At 46.1% G+C, this 21,628-nt stretch overlaps 1 protein-coding gene across 7 annotated transcripts in view; it reads left to right on the forward strand.

Annotated features, from left to right (window-relative positions):
• The window catches only part of LYN (LYN proto-oncogene, Src family tyrosine kinase), a 139,126-nt gene that overhangs the window by 90,987 nt on the left and 26,511 nt on the right, over positions 1-21,628 (forward strand). For all 7 annotated transcript variants that reach the window (XM_023190165.3, XM_023190172.3, XM_023190171.3 and 4 more), the window contains 2 exons: positions 707-889; positions 3,214-3,290. In XM_023190165.3, coding sequence (XP_023045933.1) covers positions 707-889; positions 3,214-3,290 — 260 coding nt within the window. The remainder of the gene's footprint in view (positions 1-706; positions 890-3,213; positions 3,291-21,628) is intronic.

Genomic DNA, 21,628 nt, shown 5'->3' on the forward strand with positions numbered 1-21,628 from the left:
GAGGCATGAGAATCACTTGAAACCAGGAGGTAGAGGTTGCAGTGAGCCAAGATCGTGCCGCGGCACTCCAGCCTGGACGACAGACCAAGACTTAGTCTAAAAATAAATAAATCAATAAATAGAGGACAAATATTAGTCCTCATGGTAGAGTGCCAATAAAAATGTTTTTTACTATTATTTCATAGAAATCTTTGGATTTTTGAATAATTTAAACATTTTTTGGTAAAGAAAATTCCTAGATACTTTTCATCTAGCCTCCCTAATTTTATCACTACATAGTGTTTTAACTCAGGCTTTTTCTATCTGTAACTAAATTTTTTGCTAACTCTGCATCTACAAAGTTAAGTTTTAAATTTTTTTTTATTTTTATTTTTTTTGAGACAGAGTTGCACTCTGTCACCCAGGCTGGAGTGCAATGGTACGATCTCAGCTCAACGCAACCTCCACCTCCCTTGTTCAAGTAATTCTCCTGTCTCAGCTTCCTAAGTAGCTGGAATTACAGGCGCCCGCCACCACGCCCAGCTAATTTTTGTTTTTTTAGTAAAGACGGGGTTTCACCATTTTAGCCAGGCTGGTTTTGAACACCTGACCTCAGGTGACCCACCCGCCTCAGCTTCCCAAAGTGCTGGGATTACAGGCATGAGCCACTGCCCCCAGCTAAATTTTCTGTTTTATAAAGCATACCCACCTTCTTTTTTCTTCCTAGGTTACTATAACAACAGTACCAAGGTGGCTGTGAAAACCCTGAAGCCGGGCACTATGTCTGTGCAAGCCTTCCTGGAAGAAGCCAACCTCATGAAGACCCTGCAGCATGATAAGCTCGTGAGGCTGTACGCTGTGGTCACCAGGGAGGAGCCCATTTACATCATCACCGAGTACATGGCCAAGGGTGAGTTCCTCTCACTGCCTCAACCTCCCTAGTAGCTAGGACTACAGGCACATGCTGCCATGCTCAGCTAATTTTTTGTATTTTTAGTGGAGATGGGGTTTCACCATGTTGACCAGGTTGGTCTCAACTCTTGAGCTCAGGCAATCTGCCCGCCTCGGCCTCCCAAAGTGCTAGGATTACAGGCGTGAGCACCCCGCCTCTTTTTGTTCCTTAGTGTTATCTAATATTCATTTTCCTTTCCAGCGTTATCTAAATGTTCAGGGTGTCACTTTTAAATATTAACGTTTTTTAAAACTTGAGGAGGTTAAAGTCCTATGTAATCACAGAATTGCAGGAGAATAGACTTCAAGCAATCAATTTTTCTTCTACTGTGATCACCTTCATATAGAAGACTTTGAATCAACATCCTTCTTCCTGTGTTCCCCTCCAGTTCAGGAAACATACCAATAAACTGCCAAAGTATTTTTTTAAAAGTCCTCAGAAGTGATGAAGAAACATAAGCAATGATCCAGGATTAACAATCATCTCATGCACAATGGAGATGACAGTATGATGTCGTAGCTGAATAGATTCAAAAGATGGATATTATATTTTCTTATTTAATATCTGTGAGTATTTCAAAATATCAGTCACTCAGAGTCCTTCCAAACAAGGACATTGTTTGTTTGTTTGTTTTAAAGCAAACAAACCAATTAGCTCTTGTGGCTTGGGTTGCTATAGCTCAGAATTCAGGCTCAGAGCCAGACACCTTATAGGAGTTCAGTAAATATTGTTGAATTAGTTAACTTAGAGTATTCTTAATGATAGATGTTAATATGAGTTTTCCTATGTAACAATGCCATATATATATATATATATATATATATACATATTTTTTTTTTTGAGACAGAGTCTCTCTGTATCACCCAGGCTGGAATGCAGTGGCACTATCTCAGCTCACTGCAACCTCTACCTCCCAGGTTCCAGCGATTCTCCTGCCTCAGCCTCCTAAGTAGCTGAGATTACAGGTGCTTGCAACCATGCCCAGCTAATTTTTGTAATTTTTAGTAGAGACAGGATTTCACGATGTTGGCCAGGCTGGTCTTGAACTCCTGACCTCAGGTGATCCACCTGCCTTGACTTCCCAAAGTGCTGGGATTCTAGGCGTGAGCCACCAAGCCTGGCCAACAATGCCTGATATTTACTGAGCACTTACTATACACCAGACTGCTCTTGATGCTTTCTATGGATGATCTCACTTAGTCTTTTCAGCAGCCTGAGGGCTAAGTACTATTGTTCTGTGTCATGGATGAGATTGCATAATGTTTACTGAGCATTTGCTACCTGCCAACCATCATGGTATGTGCTTTGGATGCAACGTTTGATTCCAACCTCCCCAAAACTCTAATATAGCCTCTAGTACATGCCCATTTTACAGAGACCTAGATGAGGTAAACAACTTGACCAAGGCTACCCGTGAGGCTGGTACTTAAAGTTCTAGGGGAAAAACAGGTCTTGTTTTAGAGATGAAGCCATGGAGGTTGGAGAGTTTGCTCAGCAGCACACTCCTTCTTAGGTAGGTTTCACTTTTTTCCAAAGCGCAGTTCACTCATCAAATACTCATTGAGGCCAGGCGTGGTGGCTCACACCTGTAATCCCAGCACTTTGGGAGGCCAAAGTGGGAGGATTGCTTGAGTCCAGGAATTTGAGACCAGCCTGGGCAACATGGTGAAATCCTATCTCTACAAAAAAATAAAAGAATTAGCTGGATGTGATGGCATGTACCCTCAGCTACATGGGAGGCTGAAAGTGGAAGGATTGTTTGAGCTTGGGAGGCTGATGCTACAGTGAGCTGTAATCATGTCACTGCACTCCAGTCTGGGTGGCAGAGTAAGACCCTGTCTCAAAAAACATTCATTGAGCACCTACAGTATGTGCCAAGTTCTGTGCTTTTTGCTGGATACAGATGGGAGTGAACCTGGCTAAGTGTCTGCAGAGGGTAGGCCTTCCAGTGAGCTCGCTAAAGATTGGGAGGCTGCAGTGAGTGGATCATGGCGGCAAGTACTCTGAAATGCATGGTTCTCAGACACCTGTAGTGAGAAAAGTGGTATCCACCCACATTCTCACCTGGAGCACATGCTATGTTTCACATCAGGTCAAAAGTAACAGATTAGAGGGGACTGGGTTTGACCAATGTCAAGAAAAGGCTCTATTTAACCATAGAGAATTGCAAAGCCAATCATATTGTGGGGGGTTCCCCTGTAATAATAATGATGATGTGAATTTTGTTTGGATTTTTTCTTGCGTGTTTGAACTGCACTAACTTGTTCTTTCTTTCTCCATAGGCAGTTTGCTGGATTTCCTGAAGAGCGATGAAGGTGGCAAAGTGCTGCTTCCAAAGCTCATTGACTTTTCTGCTCAGGTAACATATTCAGAAAGCTCCATGTGCGTGTGCATTTGCAAAGACTTCCCTGCGTCAAATTCATGAAGGAGTTATTGTTCCAGGGAGAAGGAATTTCTGTTGAATGTTTCCCAGCAGCAGTTATGAGAAAAAGACCTTCCACGGTACAATTCTTGGAGATAATAATAGGAGATTCACACGGATTGTGTGCACGTGTTGAGTTTTGACCTGAATATCATCTTCTATAAGCTGAGTCAACCTCTTTATGTTCATTTCACAAGTCATAGAAACAGTGCAGCTGAATCAATCACTTTCTCAGCATTTGGGAGCGGCAGTTCCATACTATGTAAGCACCGCAGCTTTTAAATGATGCATACGTTTTATTTAAGTTACGAATAGAATGTATGCATACTTTTAAGTCTTCCGTATTCTTGAAAACGGAAGAACTATGTCCCTTTCCTGCTACTCTTCTTCTCGCTCGTTCTCATTGGATGTGCCATCAGGATTCTGTGAAGTATTCATTTGTACTATTTTTAGAACTAGTCTAGGAGTTGCCTGTTTATTTACTTTGGAATAACATGTTTCCTGAAGTGTATTTAAGAGCAGAAGCAAGTTATCTAGAAGCCCTGCCATGTGCCCAAAATATCAAGGAAATGCACACTTGAATGATGCCAGCTGCTGACTTTTACTACTTTCATTGTGTCCATTCGTCATGTTCAGTAATTTGCTTGCTTGTTTTTCAGTATTGGCAATGGGTGGTTTCATGAAGCCCAGTGTATGTAGCAAGAGATTTATAGAAGTTCTAGGGAAGGCTGGTCCCTGTAGTCTTTCTTTTTTACTCCCACTTCTTCCCTCACACCCTCTTTTAGTTAGGAAATTGCTACAGCCTTCTTGGGAATATGAGATCCAAGGAATGCATGAGTACAGAGGTGAAGCACCTCACGTAAGGTAGGGCTGGACACAGGTTCTGTAATAGAGCATCGTGGGCTAAGCTGGCATTTAGAACCTGGAGACTGGAGTTTGTGTCCTGGCTCTGCCACTCGATAGCCATACCGCTTCAATTTCGGAAGCCCTGTACCTATTTGGGCTACTTTATTCGCCTATAAAGCAGAATGGTAAGTCCTACTTTAAGGAGATGTTGTTGAGGGTCACATCAAACACAGATGTTGTTGTGTCACATGCTTGGCACGGACACAAGCACCTCAGAGCCTGCTGGTGGAAGCTGGGAAAACCCAAGGGAGGGCAGTGCCCATCCTTCCAGTAAAGGTGTGTGATGGGTGAGTCACACTGCTCAGGCATCCTCTCCGCCTCCAGGACTCAGGAAGCCTAACAGGTTCCTCATCTGAGTTGGAAATTCAAGTGTGCCCTGAAATGCCAACATCTAATAAGAAAGAAGCATAATTGCTGTGGTGGAACAGAGGGGTAAGGAAAGGACCCAGCAGCCCTCCCTTTTTAACCCTGTCCTCAAAGTCTATGCTGGCCCCTGGGATGCTCCATGGGATTCCAAGGTTTCCAGAACTATAGTTTGAAAACCACCTCTCTACAGTAAGAGGAATAAGTGGGGTTGGGCACAGCTCTGGAACCCTTGTAGAAAACAGATCAGGAAATGGAGAAAGCAGAAGGTCTGATAAACTTGGGTCATACTTACACGGATCAATGAGGCCCTCTACTCAGGTGGTGATTTGGGTGTCCCCATGGGTCAAGAGACTTGGGGAGTGTAACAAAGGTTTGTCACACTTGGACAGAGCTATGGAACATTGGGACATATGGCCTGGAGGGCCTGAGTGGTCACAGCCATTCCATCTGCTGGGGGTCTGATCTGTGCCCACAGTTCTTTAGGGTAGAAATTACACACATTTGGGTACGTACTATACCCAGAGAATGACTTTATTTTGTCACATCGGTATTTTGTATTGGGTTTTGCATGGCTTATCTCATAAGACTTTATCTTGACATAGTCAAAATTTTTAAGGTTCAAGTCAAGGCCTCTATGCTGAGTCTTTAATTTAGTAAATTACTACCATTACTTTGAAGAATAATTTTTCTAACGTAGAAATGAATAGGGGGAGAAGTTACTTTCTAGACCTTCGTAGCTTATGAGAAAGGTTACCACAGAGCCTGGCATTGACTGTGACCGTTGTGCTGTGGATTCCAGGGGCTTCCATTGACTCTCCTGTCAACTCTGATGGGGTTGAGGCCCGTCGGTGACAGGAGGGTCTGGGGGCAATAAAGGGCAGCACCACTGGTCTCCATCCAAGCCAGTTTACCAATTCCAGCCCATGCTAGGTGAGCTCATGTTCACAGGTCCAGGGTCTCTTTCCTAGCAGTGGCCCCTTCGTGGAACCCATGGGACATCTGTCCCAAGTGCATGAACTGCTTAGGGTCACTGGAAGAGTCACGGGTCAGCAGCAGCTGGCAGGACCCTAAGTGTGTTCATTCAGCACAAAATTCATATTCTTTACAACTAAGCACTGGCTCCTTTTGAGTTCATCTTTGCTCAAGCTGCAAACCTCACTCAGACTCTTTCCCAGCCCTTCCCTCAAGGTGGCGCTAGTGAGACCACCTGTTCTCCATCCTTAATCATTATCTGCTTCTTGTACCTGTGGCTTTTCTTATTATAATACAGATAATTTGAGAAGGGGGTCTTACTCTTGGCAACAAGGAGAAGGGCATGTACGCTTCAGCTTCAGCCTGAAATCCGATACCTTCCACTTCCACTTTCTGCTCACTGCGCCTGCTCCCTTGTCCCCCTGGAATGCCCTCACTGATGACCACTGCTGCCCAGTGCTCCTCCTCCTCCTTCAGACACCTTTCTGAAACGATCTGTCTGTGCCAAGAAGGCCGTCTCTGCATTATCTTACCTTTCCTTCTCTATCATGTGCCACTAATTAACTCTATCACTTTTCCATAGTGAATATCATGACAAGAGTAAGTATTATTAAAGTTGCCCAAGGGTGACAGAGATAGCTGGTGCCCAGATACTTCGATAATCCAACCTTTTCTATACCTTCCCCCCACTTTACTCTTTAGGGTGGGAATTTAGGGATAAAGCAGAAGAGGAATTACAGAAGTCCATTTGCTGTGTTAGCTCTAACTAAACAGTTAGTATGCTATGCGATAATGATGCGGCTTGCTGTCTTCCATAACCCTCGTCAATAGCATCAGAGTTGGGAAATTGAAGGTTCACAGGGGGTAGTTAAATTCAGCAGATTTTCACAATGAGAGATTGGTCATTGGGAGTAGAAATAACCCAGTTTACTTAATCCCAGCCCTAGACAAATAAGGGAAACTGCGAGGGGCAGAGTTGGGACTTTTCCCACCGTCTATATCTGGCCTCTTCTTCCCACTCCCCACTACCCACTTCCCCATGCCCTACTTTCCCGTCCACATTCCCCTGTTGCCCATTGAGACAGGAAGTGGCTAGTGCACATGACAGCCTCACAGTTCATGTGAGAGCTGATTTCATCACTTCCTGTCGCAGGATGAGTTCTGAAAGACTTGTCTGAGCCCAAGTGTAATAACCCACACTCTCCAACCATCCATAGCCCATTCAACATAGATCAAGAAATCCTGACTACAGCAGCTTTACCCGTTGCTTTTCTCTTTGTATTAAATTAAGCAATTTAGTGCTTTTTGTGCGGAAATAGGAAAATACCTCTTTGCAAAGGAAGTTTGATACTTTCAGAGCAGAGAGATTTTGCATAATTCCCTTCCAGCTTTTAGGCCCCATGTCAGAGAAGAAAAAATGAGCTTGGAAAGACAAGGGGTTAAAACCAGTGGGGATTTCCTTCATCAGAAGCTGAGATGGAATCATAGACTTGTCAAATTGAAAGGAAAAAGAAGTGAAAAATTTACATTTGCAGTTTGGAGAGCAAATAAATCATCTTGTAATCCAGACCAAGTGAATCAAAGCATTTATTACTCTTTGGTGGCAGTATCTCTGAAGTGCAAAAATTACTAAAAATGAAACAATTGTTTGTGAGTCAGTAAAAACTGCAAAATCAAGCCGAGAAAAGTGGCATGCACCTATGATCTCAGCTACTTGGGAGGCTGAAACAGGAGGATTACTTGAGGCCAGAAATTCAGGACCAGCCTGGACAACGTAGCAAGAATCTACAAAACAAAGCAAAACAAAAAAATTGCAAAATCAGAGTTGTTGTTATTATCATGGCAACAAGTAACATTTATTTTAGCTTCTTCTGGTTGATACGACACTTACACCTCCATTATCTAATTTGAACCCAACAGCCTTGAAAGCATATATTTTGTTGTTTAGTACCTCTTACAGATAACGAGGTGAACTTGGACTTGTCCGAGGTTACCGAGCTAGTATGCAGCATTGCTGGGACTTGATCCAGGGACTTCTGACTCAAGATAACTGATTCTTTCCTCTGCAGCCTGTTGTTGTCTCCTGGTTACAGTTGCTGCTATGGTCATTTTGTACTCAACACTACTGTGATATGCATTTTCCCCGTTATGGATTTTGACCATCAAAATTAATGTTTTCTTTAGCTTTTTCCACCTCAAAAGTCTTTATTGCCAAGGTAGAGGTTATGCTCAAGGTATATTTTGCCCCCAGTATTAAATTTAAAGCCACATTTTAAAGTGGAAATTGGTAAAATAAGGAAGGTAGGAAAACTCTGTCTAGGAAGTTCTCGACCTTTTTGAGTAGGAGGGCCTTTTAACAGCAGAGCTTTCTGAGCACATCCTCATAGTTGTAGCTACTGAGAAAACAGTGTATAGATTTGGAATCCCTTGTAATATCTCTTGGTTGAAATTCACCAGTATGTTGGTGGTAAATCAGGCTTGAAGGGTCTAGAGGGGGGAGGTTTCTAGAATATTTGCCAATACCATCCAAAGTGAGTCTCTTCTTCTGTCTCTTTGTCTGGAACGTAAGAGATGTGTTAGATGCTCATATTCCACCTCAAGGCTATAATCTCAGTGAATCATCTGCTTTATCTTCAAAGCTTTTATTAGTAATAACCTTTGATTGATAGCGTCCTCCTGTTTAGTTCACTTAAACTGGAAGGAGAGTTGCATTGAGATGTCGAGTCAGATGTGATGGCAAGTGGAAGCCGCAGGATTGACGTGGTTTGTGGTTTAACCAGGAGACCAGATCTGCTCCCCACTCCACATATAATCTCCCCTCCATGTGGAAATTCTCATACATGACTCTTACTGAGGCCTATACATTCCCAATCACTCTTTCAAGCACAAGAGCTTCCTTAGAGAGAAAAACAGCCAGCACTGAAGAAGGCATTCATGAATTTCATAGAGGAATCTGAGCCGGGTGCCGTGAATTTCATAGAGGAATCTGAGCCGGGTGCCGCTCTGGATACAGGGGCCACATAGTGGTCAGGATGTGGTGGTCCCTGAGTGGGCATCGCTTGGAGCTTTCTCAGTATACAAATGTTAACAAAACTGGTGATTAGCTCTTTCTCAGAATTTGAGAAATGTTGCTGTGATTTTTTAAATGGAGCCTAGATGATGTTAATGATGGAGAAATCAGAGCCAAGAACCGGAAAACCTGCTTCTGCGTGGGGAAAATCACTTTGTGGGCCCCAGTGTCCTCATCTTTGAGATGGGAGGCACAGGTTAGGTTTCCCACAGCCTCAGTTCCAATATTCCATGACTAGGGACCTCTCCTTCTATTTAGACTATCTATGTGAATCGTCACCAGAAGTTGCAACTAATGATTCTGAGGCTATGCAGATGACATTGATATAAGATTTTAACATTACTCTAAATAAAGGAACACAAATATATCACGTTAATGCAGTACCCACATGTTGGGCACTTAAATGCTCTATTTATCTTTTTTGAATAATGAGTGTTATGTTTTCAGCTTAAACTTTGACCATGAAAACTTAGAAAATGGACAAATGAAACTAGAGTTACTGTCAGAATTGCAAAAGTGGATCATATGCAGTTTCCTTCTGAAAAAGCCAAAGGAGTAGGAAACTGTCATTTAAAAATAGTATGAAACAAGAACTCTTTTTTTGTTGTTGTTAAGGTAGGGATGGGGCTGTTTTGCATATTTAAGCAAGAGGAATCAAGACTGGCTGTTAAAATAGGAAATAAGGCAGAATTTATTTTTGTTTTAAATTTGATTGGGAAGCTTTGGGTTAGTGTATGTCGAAGGTGGTGGCGCTTTTGGCCTGAAGGCAAGATCTGTCTCTTATCTTAATGTTACTTTGACCAGAGGTGGCAATTTCTGGTGAGTGCTACAGTAAGTCACAAAATACTATTCTCTTTAGGTACTCATCATGGAAGCTTGCAAGGCTAGAATTGAACTGAAGTGGTTTAGGAGTCAGCAGAGTTTATCACCAGCTGGTCACAGTTCAAAAGTGGAGATGAAAGCAGTTTGAAATTAACCGGGCTTGGTGGTGCGTGCCTGTAATCCCAGCTACTCTGAAGGCTGAGGTAGGAGAATCACTTGAACTCAGGAGGCAGAGGTTGCAGTGAGCCAAGATCATGCCACTGCACTCCAGCCTGAGTGACATAGTGAGACTCCATCTCAAAAGAAAAAAGAGAAGAAGAAGGAAGGAAAGAAAGCATTTTGAAGGGAGCAGTGGAGGGTAAATTCCAGCTGACCTTTGTCTCCAGCACATGGCTTGCTCTCCCTGAACCCCCTTCACCCTCTTGGTGTGGCCCCCTCCCTTTCACCCACACACCTGTCCTAAGCACAGCCAGGCACTGTGTCAGGAGGGATGAGCAAAGGGCACATGGTATGGAACTGGGGGCAGGTAAGTTGCAGGAAAAGACAAGGTACAGCCCCGGGATACGGCAAGGGCTGTCAAAGCAGGCACCACATGCTACTTTCAGAATACATGGAGGAGAAGGGAGCGTAGTAGGGTGGGCTAGGAGGCAGAAGGTGGGCTTTCTGGAGGAGGTGACCCTGAGAGCCAAGATTAGCCCTGCTAGCTTGGGAAGAGGTGTGGATGCAGGGATGGGTCTTCAGTTGTAGGAACCTGGTGCATAAGGGCACAGAAAAGGAGTACATGGGGGTGCAAGTGGGGGTATATGGAGAGAACAACTTGGGGGGCACTCTGAGAGACATGGACCTTAAGGAAACTAGGCCCAGCACAGTGGCTCATGGCTGTAATCCCAGCACTTTGGGAGGCCAAGGTGGGTGGATCACCTGAGGTCAGTAGTGCGAGACCAGCCTGGCCAACATGGTGAAACCCTGTCTATACTAAAAATACAAAAGTTAGCTGGGTGTGGTGGTGTGTGCCTGTAATCCCAGCTACTGAGGAGGCTGAGGCAGGAGAATCGCTTGAACCGAGAAGGCGGAGGTTGTAGTGAGCCAAGATCGTGCCACTGCACTCCAAATAAGAGCAAAACTCCATCTCAAAAAAAAAAAAAATTGGCCTGTTCACTCTGAGTTGTGGAAGAGTAAACTGTTTTGTAGATAACTCTAGTTTAAAAAATGTATCTCTACAAAATAAAAATGCTTGTACTCAGCAAATAGTTTCAACAAGACTTAGTTTTACCCTTTTAGTCAAAGTATGCCTTTTAGTCATTAGTGGATGCTTTTTGTATTTACTGTAATATGTATTCATGTTACCTCTGTTCTCCTTCAACACACCAAGGTGTTCTTTATAGAAATTGGTCTATTTTGACTATTGGAGAATCACAGAGTTCTCAGCTTTTCATGCTTCTAAGATTTTGTTTTATTACTGTGTTTGTTGCTGTTTTTGTTTTGTTTTTTAAAACTGAGACCAGGATAGGTGAGATGGAAAAGGAATGGGAGAGTTTGCATTCTAGCCCAGAGCTTGTCTCTGCCCGGCATATGCCTGTAATCCCAGCACTTTGGGAGGCTGAAGTGCGAGGGTTGCTTGAGGCCAGGAGTTTGAGCCCGGCCTGGGCAACACAGTGAGACTCCTATCTTTACCAAAAAAAAAAAAAAAATTAGCCAGGCGTGATGGTCGTGCCTGTAATCCCAGCTACTCAGGATCCTGAGACGAGAGGATCAATTGAACCTGGGAAGTTGAGGCTCAAGTGAGCTATGATCACGCACACTGCACTCCAGCCTAGGTGACAGAGCAAGACCCTGCCTCTAAAAAAACAAAACAAAAGCAAACAGAGCTTGTGTCTAAAGGGTATACCCTGAAATGGACAGGACTTATTCTGAGCTTTTTCAATTCAGAGCTAGATTCTTAGGCCCTCTCCCCACCCCTTCACTAAAGCCAAGAAGCACCCGAAGGAGTTCAGCCCAAGTGCGGAGATAATTAAACCTCTCAACCAAGTGGCTTTCCTGGTGCTGCCCCTGAAGCAGGTGTGAGGCCTGAGTTATGAAACTGAGGTGAGTTGCCTGGGGATAATGGGGATCGACTGAGCATTTCAGCAGGAATGTGATAGGATGAGACTTGTTCTTTAAAAATTGCCCCAGCCACCGTATACAAAAATGATTAGAAGGGGTGAAAGCTAGAGTCCAGGGATGAGGGAGGGAGGATGGGCCTGAGCGAGGTCAGTGTTCCCTATCAGAGGCACATAGAAATAGAGAAGGAATGTGCGTGGGGCAACTGAGGACCGCCATTGCGGGCACGGGGTTGAGGTGGCTAATGAAATTAGTTTTGCTATACTGGGTTTGAAGTGCCATGAAACATCAGCTACAGATGGGCAGCTAGCATGGACAGGTGTTTTAGTCTAGGGGTCTGGGGCTAGAGGCTTCAGGGAGGCTGGCGCTGCAGACAGTCATATAAATAGGGGTTGGATGAGGCCCCCTAGAGAGTGTGGGAAGGGACAGAGGACAGCCCCAGACAGACCCCAAAGAAAGGGCTGAGGGGGACAAGTCAGAGAGTAGGCTGGGGACAGAAGCACAGTGGCCTATAAGGAGGAGGTGGGGTTGCAGCTCAGGTGACAGGGAGTTCTGACACGCAGTCAGACAACAGGGAAACTGCCACGGGACTTTGTGACAGGGAAGTCTTTGAGAACCTGACCGGACCCTTCTGAGTGACATGGTTTGGGTGGAAGCCAAGCCCTCGGCCTCTCTCCCTCTTCCTGATTCCTAGAACCCTGTTCTCTGCCTGCACAGCCTTCTCCCTAGCCCTGGCTGACTCCTCTTCCTCTTTTTCTTTCTCCTCTGCTGCCGCTTTTCTCTCCATGCCTCCCTCACCACTTAGCACACCTCATTCTTGAAAAAAATGTGATTTCTCTTTGTACTTAAATGGAACCGTGCACTTCTCATTCTTTTTCTTTTTTTGAGACAGAGTTTCACTCTTGTCACCCAGGCTGGAGTGCAATAGCACGATCTCGGTTCACCGCAACCTCCGCCTCCCAGGCTCAAGCAATTCTCCTGCCTCAGCCTGCGAGTAGCTGGGATCACAAACGTGTGCCACGCCCAGCTAATTTTTGTATTATTAGTAGCGATAAGGTTTACCATGTTGGCCAGACTGGTCCTGAACTCCTGACCTCAGGTGATCCGCCCACCTCAGCCTCCCAAAGTGCTGGGATTACAGGCGTGAGCAACCGTGCCCGGCCTCATTCTTATTTTTTAAAGTAGGTTCATACTGGCCTTCTTCTGTGATGGAATAAAATGAAATAAAATTACTGAGAGAGGAACTTAAATTATTGATTTTTTAAAATATATGGTTTTGTAGACTGCTGTAGAAACGCAGCATTCTTCGCCCACCCTCGGAACATGTGCTGGAAGCGTTTGTGTCTGTAGCTATGCAGCTCGTGGGGCTTTGTGAAACACAATGAGAAGCATTTAAAAACTGAGTCACCAAAAGTAGCCCTTGCCCCAATTAAGACCAGTTTGACTTACATGTATATTCTGAGGTCAGTTTGGTGCCTGGAATGCGTTTCCCCAGGTTTCACTGAGGTCCGGATCTCAGGCCTCCACCCAGCACAGCTCTGCAGATCTCACCCTGATTCTGTGTCACCCCAGGAAATGATGTGTCTGGGTTCCTTGGTATGGTTTCTAAGGCAGCTCCTCTCTGCCAAGCAGCAGCCTGACACCCTGCCCAAGGCTCAGAGGGATGCCACAGCATCTCCAGGGCTGCCGGAGGGCCACCTACCCTGGTGCGGAAGTCCCCAACAGAGCTCCTGCCACAGTTGCTGCCTCCTGGCCTCATCCCCTCCCCACAGCAAGACCTGTTCCTTGGAGATGAGGCCTGCAGCTGACAGCCCTCCAGAGGCCCTGCCTCAGCAGGGCTCAGAGCCCATGTGCACAGGCGGCATTCCACCTAGGCAGGCCACAGTCCCCAGGAGGTGGCCACACAGGGTCCCCCTGAGCCATGGCTTTCTCAGCCAACGGTCTGCCCAGCCCTCCTCACTCATAAGCAAGTCCTCTCATTTCTTCTTCCAAGATAGATCTTCCTCCTCCAGGTCACCATTGTCTCTCATCTGCACTATTGCAGTTGCTACTTTTTGTTTTTTGAGACAGGGTCTCGCTATGTTGTCCAGGCTGGAGTGCAGTGGCCATTCACAGGCATAATGCCACTACTCCTAAGCACAGGGGTTTTGACCTGCTCCGCTTCTGACCTGGGCCGATTCACCCCTTCTTAACCAACCTAGAGGTCCTCCGCTCCCGGGAGTCACCATATTGATTCCGAACTTAGTGCAGACACCGGATGGGCATAGCACACTGCATCCCAGAGCTCCCGGGCTCAAGCCATCCTCCCACCTCAGCCTCCCAAGTAGCTGGGATTACCAGCACACACCATCATGCCCCACAGTTGCTTCTTTTTTTTTTTTTTTTTTTTTTGAGACGGAGTCTTGCTCTGTCGCCCAGGCTAGAGTGGTGCAGGTGGCGTGATCTCGGCTCACTGCAAGCTCCGCCTCCCGGGTTCACGCCATTCTCCTGCCTTAGCCTCCCCAGTAGCTGGGACTACAGGTGCCCGCCACTGCACCCGGCTAATTTTTTTTTGTATTTTTAGTAGAGATGGGGTTTCACTGTGTTAGCCAGGGTGGTCTCAATCTCCTGACCTCGTGATCCGCCTGTCTTGGCCTCCCAAAATGCTGGGATTACAGGCGTGAGCCACCGTGCCTGGCCCCACAGTTGCTTCTTAACTGGTGTTGTCCAGCTTGACAAACAGAAGAAATTCAAGGTATACAGTCAAATTTGGATTTTGGATAAACAATAGTTTTTAACAGAAGGGTGCCCATTTGTCTTCCCAGGCAGCCCTGCTCCTAATGGGCCTCCCTCCTGTCTCTTTGGCTACCCTCTTTCCAGGGTCCACAAAGTAGGCAGGGACAATTGGACGGTTTTATTTATTTATTTATTTATTTATTTATTTATTTATTTTTGAGGCGGAGTCTTGCTCTGTCGCCCGGACTGGAGTGCAGTGGCCGGATCTCAGCTCACTGCAAGCTCCACCTCCCGGTTTACGCCATTCTCCTGCCTCAGCCTCCCAAGTAGCTGAGACTACAGGCGCCCGCCACCTCGCCCAGCTAGTTTTTGTATTTTTAGTAGAGACGGGGTTTCACCGTGTTAGCCAGGATGGTCTCGATCTCCTGACCTCGTGATCCGCCCGTCTCGGCCTCCCAAAGTGCTGGGATTACAGGCTTGAACCACCGCGCCCGGCCAATTGGACGGTTTTAAAATTTTTGCCTTTTTAAAATTGTGGTGGGCCGGGCGCGGTGGCTCAAGCCTGTAATCCCAGCACTTTGGGAGGCCGAGACGGGCGGATCACAAGGTCAGGAGATCGAGACCATCCTGGCTAACACAGTGAAACCCCGTCTCTACTAAAAAATACAAAAAACTAGCCGGGCGAGGTGGCGGGCGCCTGTAGTCCCAGCTACTCGGGAGGCTGAGGCAGGAGAATGGCGTAAACCCGGGAGGCGGAGCTTGCAGTGAGCTGAGATCCAGCCACTGCACTCCAGCCTGGGCGACAGAGCAAGACTCCGTCTCAAAAAAATAAAAATAAAAATAAAATAAAATTGTGGTGGTAAAATAAACACAAATTACACCATTTTAACCATGTCTAAGTCTATGGTTGTTGGCAGTAAGAACATTCACATTGTTGTGAAACCATCACCAACATCCACCTGCAGAACTCTTTCATCTTCCCAGAGAGAAACTCTGTGCCCACTCAATGGCAGCTCCCCATAGCCACTTGCTAGCCCCTGGCCACCCCTGTGCTATTCTCGGTCTCTGTGAATCTTATAGACTGGATGGTTTTGCATCCCTGCTCAGCTCCATTCAGTGGGTTCCAACTACCCCCACAGAGACTCCCAACACCTGTGCATGTGACTGATACTTCAGCACTGAGCCTACCACTCTTCCCTATCCCAGTGCCTCTCCAGAGCCCACTTCCTAGAAGCTGCCACCTTTTGTTCTGAGCTACACCACACCTCTTATCAAGAGACGCCTTCCTTGACCTTCCTTCTGAAGCAGTTCCATCCCAACTCCTGCTTACTCCATTCTCCTCAGTCTCGGCCCCCACCCATTTCTTCCATAGCATGTACTGCAATTTGAATGTTTTGATAAGTTCTTGTTTACCTTTTTATCCCCAGCACTTAGTGCAGTGCCTTATATACAGTAGATGCTCAAAAATGCTTGTTGGATGACTATATTGGCCACTTGAAATGGGATTGACTATATTCAGTTTAAAACAAATTGTTTATTCTCTGTTTCATACAGCTCTGAATGAGTAACTGGAAGAACATACTTTTTGTGTGTTTAAAAATTTTTTTTAAATGTAGAGATAGGGTTTCACTATGTTGTTCAGGCTGGTCTTGAACTCCTGGGTTCAAGCAATCCTCCCACCTCGGCCTCCCAAAGTATTGGGATTATAGGTGTGAGCCACCGTGCCCTGCCAGAACACATGCTTTTAAAAAGGTTTTCTGGCTGGGCACAGTGGCTCATGCCTGTAATCCCAGCACTTTGGGAAGCCGAGGGGGGCGGATCACGAGGTCAGGAGATTGAGACCATCCTGGCTAACACGGTGAAACCCCATCTCTACTAAAAAATGCAAAAAATTAGCAGAGCATGGTGGCAGGCACCTGTAGTCCCAGCTACTTGGGAGGCTGAGGCAGAAGAATGACAGGAACCCAGGAGGTAGAGCTTGCAGTGAGCCAAAATCACACCACTGCACTCCAGCCTGATCAGGCAACAGAGCAAGAGTCTGTCTCAAAAAAAAAGGTTTTCTGAGTCGTTATTCAGGAGTATTTAACCGTATAGTATTGTCTTCTTCCCCTTCCTCTATCTATGGGTTTACTTTCATGCACAAAACTTACCTCATTGGTTGAAGTAAAAGTGAGAAAAGAAGAAGGATGTGGAATATAAGTATCTGGGCCTGTGGGAAAAACAAAGTGCCCCTTTGTTTCACATTCCTGTTGGCGTAAAGAACACCAGGAGGAATGAGAAACTCTAAGTGAAGTATTTGACATTGAAGCCAATGGCAGATGCATTCCGCTTAATTTGGAGGGAAAAAAAACCCACAACTGAACAGGTTTGTCCTCCCCCAGTGTCATGCAGGGCCTCTCATGGCCTCTCCCTGGGCACTGAACAGAGCCCTTTCTCAGCACCTGCTGGCAGAGGTTGATGCTGGAGTTCCCAGGGTGATGGGCTGGCAGATTCTTCACAAAGTCAGGATTTCCAGCTCTTGTTCATTATCCGCCCGGTGCCCCCAGTGTATGTAACATCATTACCTGGCAATGTTAGATGTTACAGAGCCAACTACTTGCATGGTTATTAAGATTACATTTATACTTCAGGTTGAGTATCTCTTATTCAAAATGCTTAGGTCCAGAAGTACTTCAGATTTGGGTTTTTGTTTTTTGTTTTTTTTTATCCTTGGATTTTGGAATATTTGCACTATACTTACTGATTAACCATTTCAAAAAGCTTTGAATCTTGGAGCAATTTGGATTTTGGGTTTTTGGAATAGGTATGTTCAACCTGTAGTATTGTCAGTGGGACCAATGGTGTGCTGAAGTATCTTTGATGCATTACAAGGAGCTGTACGGCTCGATCTTCTTTACCATTTCCAGACCTTCTACCTTCCCAACCCAGGACCCCCAGCTTTGGAGTCCATGCCATCGGACTGTGCCAGTCTGACTCATCTCTCAGCTGTGGTCCTTGGATCCCTGACCACTCCTCCTCCTTGCTGTTCTCAGCTCCGGCTGGCTTGCTGTTCCCAGCACAGTCCTGTCATCGTTCCATCATTTGTAGCCATCCCCACCTTCAAATGCCAGCTTGTCTGTGTCTTGACTTCCTCCCCTCCAAGACTGTCCTCTCCCCTCAAGCCACTCTGCAGGCTGACCAGTTCCGCTACCTTTTGCTTCATTTGATCGTTTCCACTTCAGCCATCACCTCCCTTTTGTCTGCTCACCCTCCAGTGCTCCAGCCCCTACAGCCTCAGCCTCTTGCCAGTACTTCCTGTCCCTTGAACCTGCCTGTCCCTACCTCCCCTCCGCTCCTGCTTCTCTTCTCTCCTCCCCTAGCTTGGAGACACTCATTGCCCCTCCCCCATGTCATAGGCACCTGGCAAAATCCCAGCCCTATGGAAGTCCAACCCTTCACCTATTTTGCCCCCATGTCCACACAACAGCTGTGACCTGCACTGAGGTACCTAGCAGCTTTCTGCATTTCCAGTTCAAGAGCACCAGCCTGAGGAGCCTCGTGAACCCCAGCATGTGCCCAGTCCACTCCCTCTCACTGCCTGCTAGAAACAATGGCCCATCTTCCCCTTCTCTGCCCTCAAACCTTCCCCTGCATGCCTCTCTCTCTGTGGATTCCCTGCTGTCTCTTTCCCTGAGACAGGAGAAGCTATCAGTCAAGAGCCCCAACATGCACCGGGTCCTGTGCTCTCTTGCTGTTTCAAGACATTGTTCTAGAAATTCTGCATTAGCATTTTCCCTCACTTCTGCACTTTCTATAGAAATCAAAGTAAAGCCTTCACTTTCCCCTACATCCCTCTCCAGCTACCTCAGCCTCCAGATGTCTCCTCCCGCTGATGACAAAAGTGCTTGCAGGACTATGCTCAGTTTCCTCGGTTCTCCCCCACCTGCCCCCTCTTGAACCTCCCACCACTCGACCCTAGCGGTGCAAGTCAGCAGCGACCCTCGGGACACTACATCCAAAGGGCACCCATCTCTCAGCGTCTTCCTAGGTGCCCACCAGCGGGGTCTGCTGCCGTGGGTCTCACTCCCCCATGGCACATTTTCCTCAGTTGGTTTCTGGGACACTGTTCTCTGCTCTTCCTTCCCCCTCACCAGCCAGCTCCTCATTTGCCCTGTGGTTAAACCTTGCAATGTCCTAGAACTCAGTCTTTCAACCTCTTTTTTCTCCACACTACGTCTCCTAAGTGATTCCACTGAAGGCATTGTATTCATTTCCTGGGATTGTCAGGGGACTTAAAACAACAGAAATGTATTTTCCTACAGTCCTGGAAGCCAGAAGTCTGGAATGAAGGTGTAGGCAGGGCTGTGCTCCCAGGTTCTTGGGAAGAATCCTTCTGTGCCTCTTCCAGCTCCTGGCAGCTCCAGTGTTCCTTTCCATGTCTTGTTGGCCTCACGGCTCCTCTTCCCGCCTGTGTCTTCCTGTGGCCTTCTCTGCGGCCTTCTCTGCATCTCTGTGTCTCAGACCTTCCTCTGCCATTCTCTCATAAAGATACCAGTGGTTAGATTTAGGACCCACCCTAAGTCCAGGGTGGGATTTCATTTTGAGATCTTTAATGAAATCTGGAAAGACTCTATTTCCAAATAAGGCCATATTCTGAGGTCCCGAGTGGTCGTGTGTTCGCGGGGGACATTAGTTAATCCAGCACAACTGTCTAGACTCCGGCCACTCCGAAGCTTCTAGCTCCAGCCCAAACTGCTCCAGCGAGCCCCTACCGGCTCAGCATCTGCCCAAAGATGTGTGTTGGGCATGTCAAACTCAACGCACCTCAGCTCAGTGCCTATTACTCCCTTTTTCAAAACCTGTACCAGCTGCCATCTTCTCCCTTTTGTTGATGGCAGCTCTGTCCTTGGAGTTGTCAGGTCCCAACACTCAAAGTCATTCTTGACTCTCTTCCTCTTACATTGCATATCCAATTCCTCAGCAAGTCTGGGGTTCCACCCTCAAAGTAGATTCACCTTCCTCACTCCTGTACATGGTCACTCTGACCCAACTTGAATACCCACTCAAAGTGAGTAATCTAGGAGCTGGCCGTCTACTCCTGTGCTCAGCTGTGGCTTCCCCCAGCCCAGTGGTCACACAGCAGTCAGAGCAATGCTTTGAGGCATAAATCAGATAACCCCCTCACTCTCAGCCCTCCAGTTCCTTTTGGCCTCACTTGGAATGCAAGGGGAAGCCCCCATAATGGCCATTTGCCTGCGGTGTGTGTCAGTCATGATGTAGATTTGCTTTCAGAAGTTACTCCTTTTCATACATTTTTTATTGTTTTCTTTGTTTGGAAATCTATGTTTCAGGGTTTCATATACTTATCATTAAACTCACCTTGGATTCTTGTTTAAAATCTGCAGGTGTCTAGGTAGGTCCCGCTCCCTGTTAGCAGTCATTAAGGACTAGGGCCCTGAATAAGCCGCAGGGGTCCTGTGGGCTTCGAGGGTCAGGAAACACTGTCATTGAGAAGTTGCTGAACCGAGCGAGTGATCCGTTTTCTAGGTCACACATCTTGCAGGGGAATGCTGCTTTTCCTCATTAGAAAGCTGCAGTGCTGGGAAGGAACTGTACTCCTCTCATTGCTCTAAGTGAGTGAAGCCTAGTAATTGTTTGCCCAAATCACTAGGCATGGACAAATCCTACCTGGTGAGCAAAATGCTTGCCCTTGCTTATTCCTCAGCTTCAGCCCTTGCAGCCACCCCCACCCACTCTTGCCCCCACATCCTTAGGAAAAGGAAAATGCAGGAGCAGCCACAGAGAGCAGATGTCACAGACTTCCCTCGCAAACACACGGTATTTTGAAAATGCACTTCAAAGGGGTTGAAATATAAATAAACATGATAGCAAATCTGTTTCGGGTATACTTGGAATTTCTTAGATCTTGTTACAGATTTCCTTTAAGTTTGTCACGGGACAAATAAGTCAGGGATTGTTTTCGGAGCCCAGGCCTGTCTTTGCACAGGAATTCTTTTCAGAATAACACACGTCAAGTTCTTTAACTTAACACACGTCTGTCTTAGTTGAAATATAACACAGCTGCCTGCTATGTATTTTCTTCTTCTCAGCTATCTGACATAGTGTATATTCATGTGCTGAATTATTATTTTCTGTCTTCCCCCATCAAAAGTAAACTCTGAAGGCAAGGACTGTGTTTAGTGGACCTGCAACTGGGTGGCGCTTGTGGCATACAGGCAGGACAGTGTGTGGTTGGATGGAAGGGGATGTCAGTTCTCGTTAGCTAATGGAGATACCTTGACCTTCAGTCTTTTAATATACTAAGGGTGGCCGGGTTCAGTGACTCATGTCTGTAATCCCAACATTTTGGGAGGCTGAGGCAGGAGGATCACTTGAACCCAGGAGTTCAAGACCAGCCGGGGCAATATAGTGAGACCTCATCTCTACAAAAAAAAAAAAGAAAATAGCTGTGTGTGGCAGTGAGCACCTGTGGTCCCAGTTACTCAGGAGGCTGAGGTGGGAGGATTGCTTAAGTCCTGGAGGTTGAGGCTGCAGTGAGCTGTGATCCTGCCACTGCTCTCCACCCTGGGCATCACAGTGAGAACCTGTCTCAAAAAAAAAAAACAACTCCTACCTTATATATATACTAAGGGAGTAGTCATGGCATAGCATCCTAGTGACATTACAAATAGCAGCCGTATCCCTTTATATTCCTGCCAGCAGTGTGCGAGATTTCCAGTTTCTCCACATCCTCACTAACACTTGTTATTTTCTGGGTTTTGATAATATCCATCTTCAGGGTAGTACAGTGAATTTCGAAATATCCATCCCAATGACATAGTCCAGTGAGTTTTTGCAAGAGAAAGTAAACGGGTATTCATTGACAAACTTTTCTTCCTGTTTTCTAGAGAAGGTAATTCTGTTTCGTGGACACTTAATGATTTAAATATGAGTATTTGGTGAAGCTGTCATTTTGGAAATCATCTCTCCCCAAGGCATTGCGGGTCCTTGCATGCTGATGGATTGACTAGATTTTGAGGAGTCACAGAAATCTCCACCAGCCCTAAACTTGGATATGCCAAACACTGCCTCATCTTTTAGCTATGAAGGTAGTCTACAGACTGCAAGCTTTAACTTGACTGTTTGTTATGATTATTATTATTTTAGAGACAGGACCTCTTTCTGTTGTCCTAGGCTGGAGAGCAGTGGAGGTGATCATAGCTCACTGTAGCCTCAAACTCATAGGCTCAGGCAATCCTCCTGCCTTAGCTTCCTAAGTAGCTGGGACTACAAGCATGTGCCACTACACTCGGCTAATTTGTAATTTTTTTGTAGACATGGGGTC

The sequence above is a fragment of the Piliocolobus tephrosceles genome, chromosome 7 (genome assembly GCF_002776525.5).
Source record: "Piliocolobus tephrosceles isolate RC106 chromosome 7, ASM277652v3, whole genome shotgun sequence".
NCBI lineage: Eukaryota > Metazoa > Chordata > Mammalia > Primates > Cercopithecidae > Piliocolobus > Piliocolobus tephrosceles.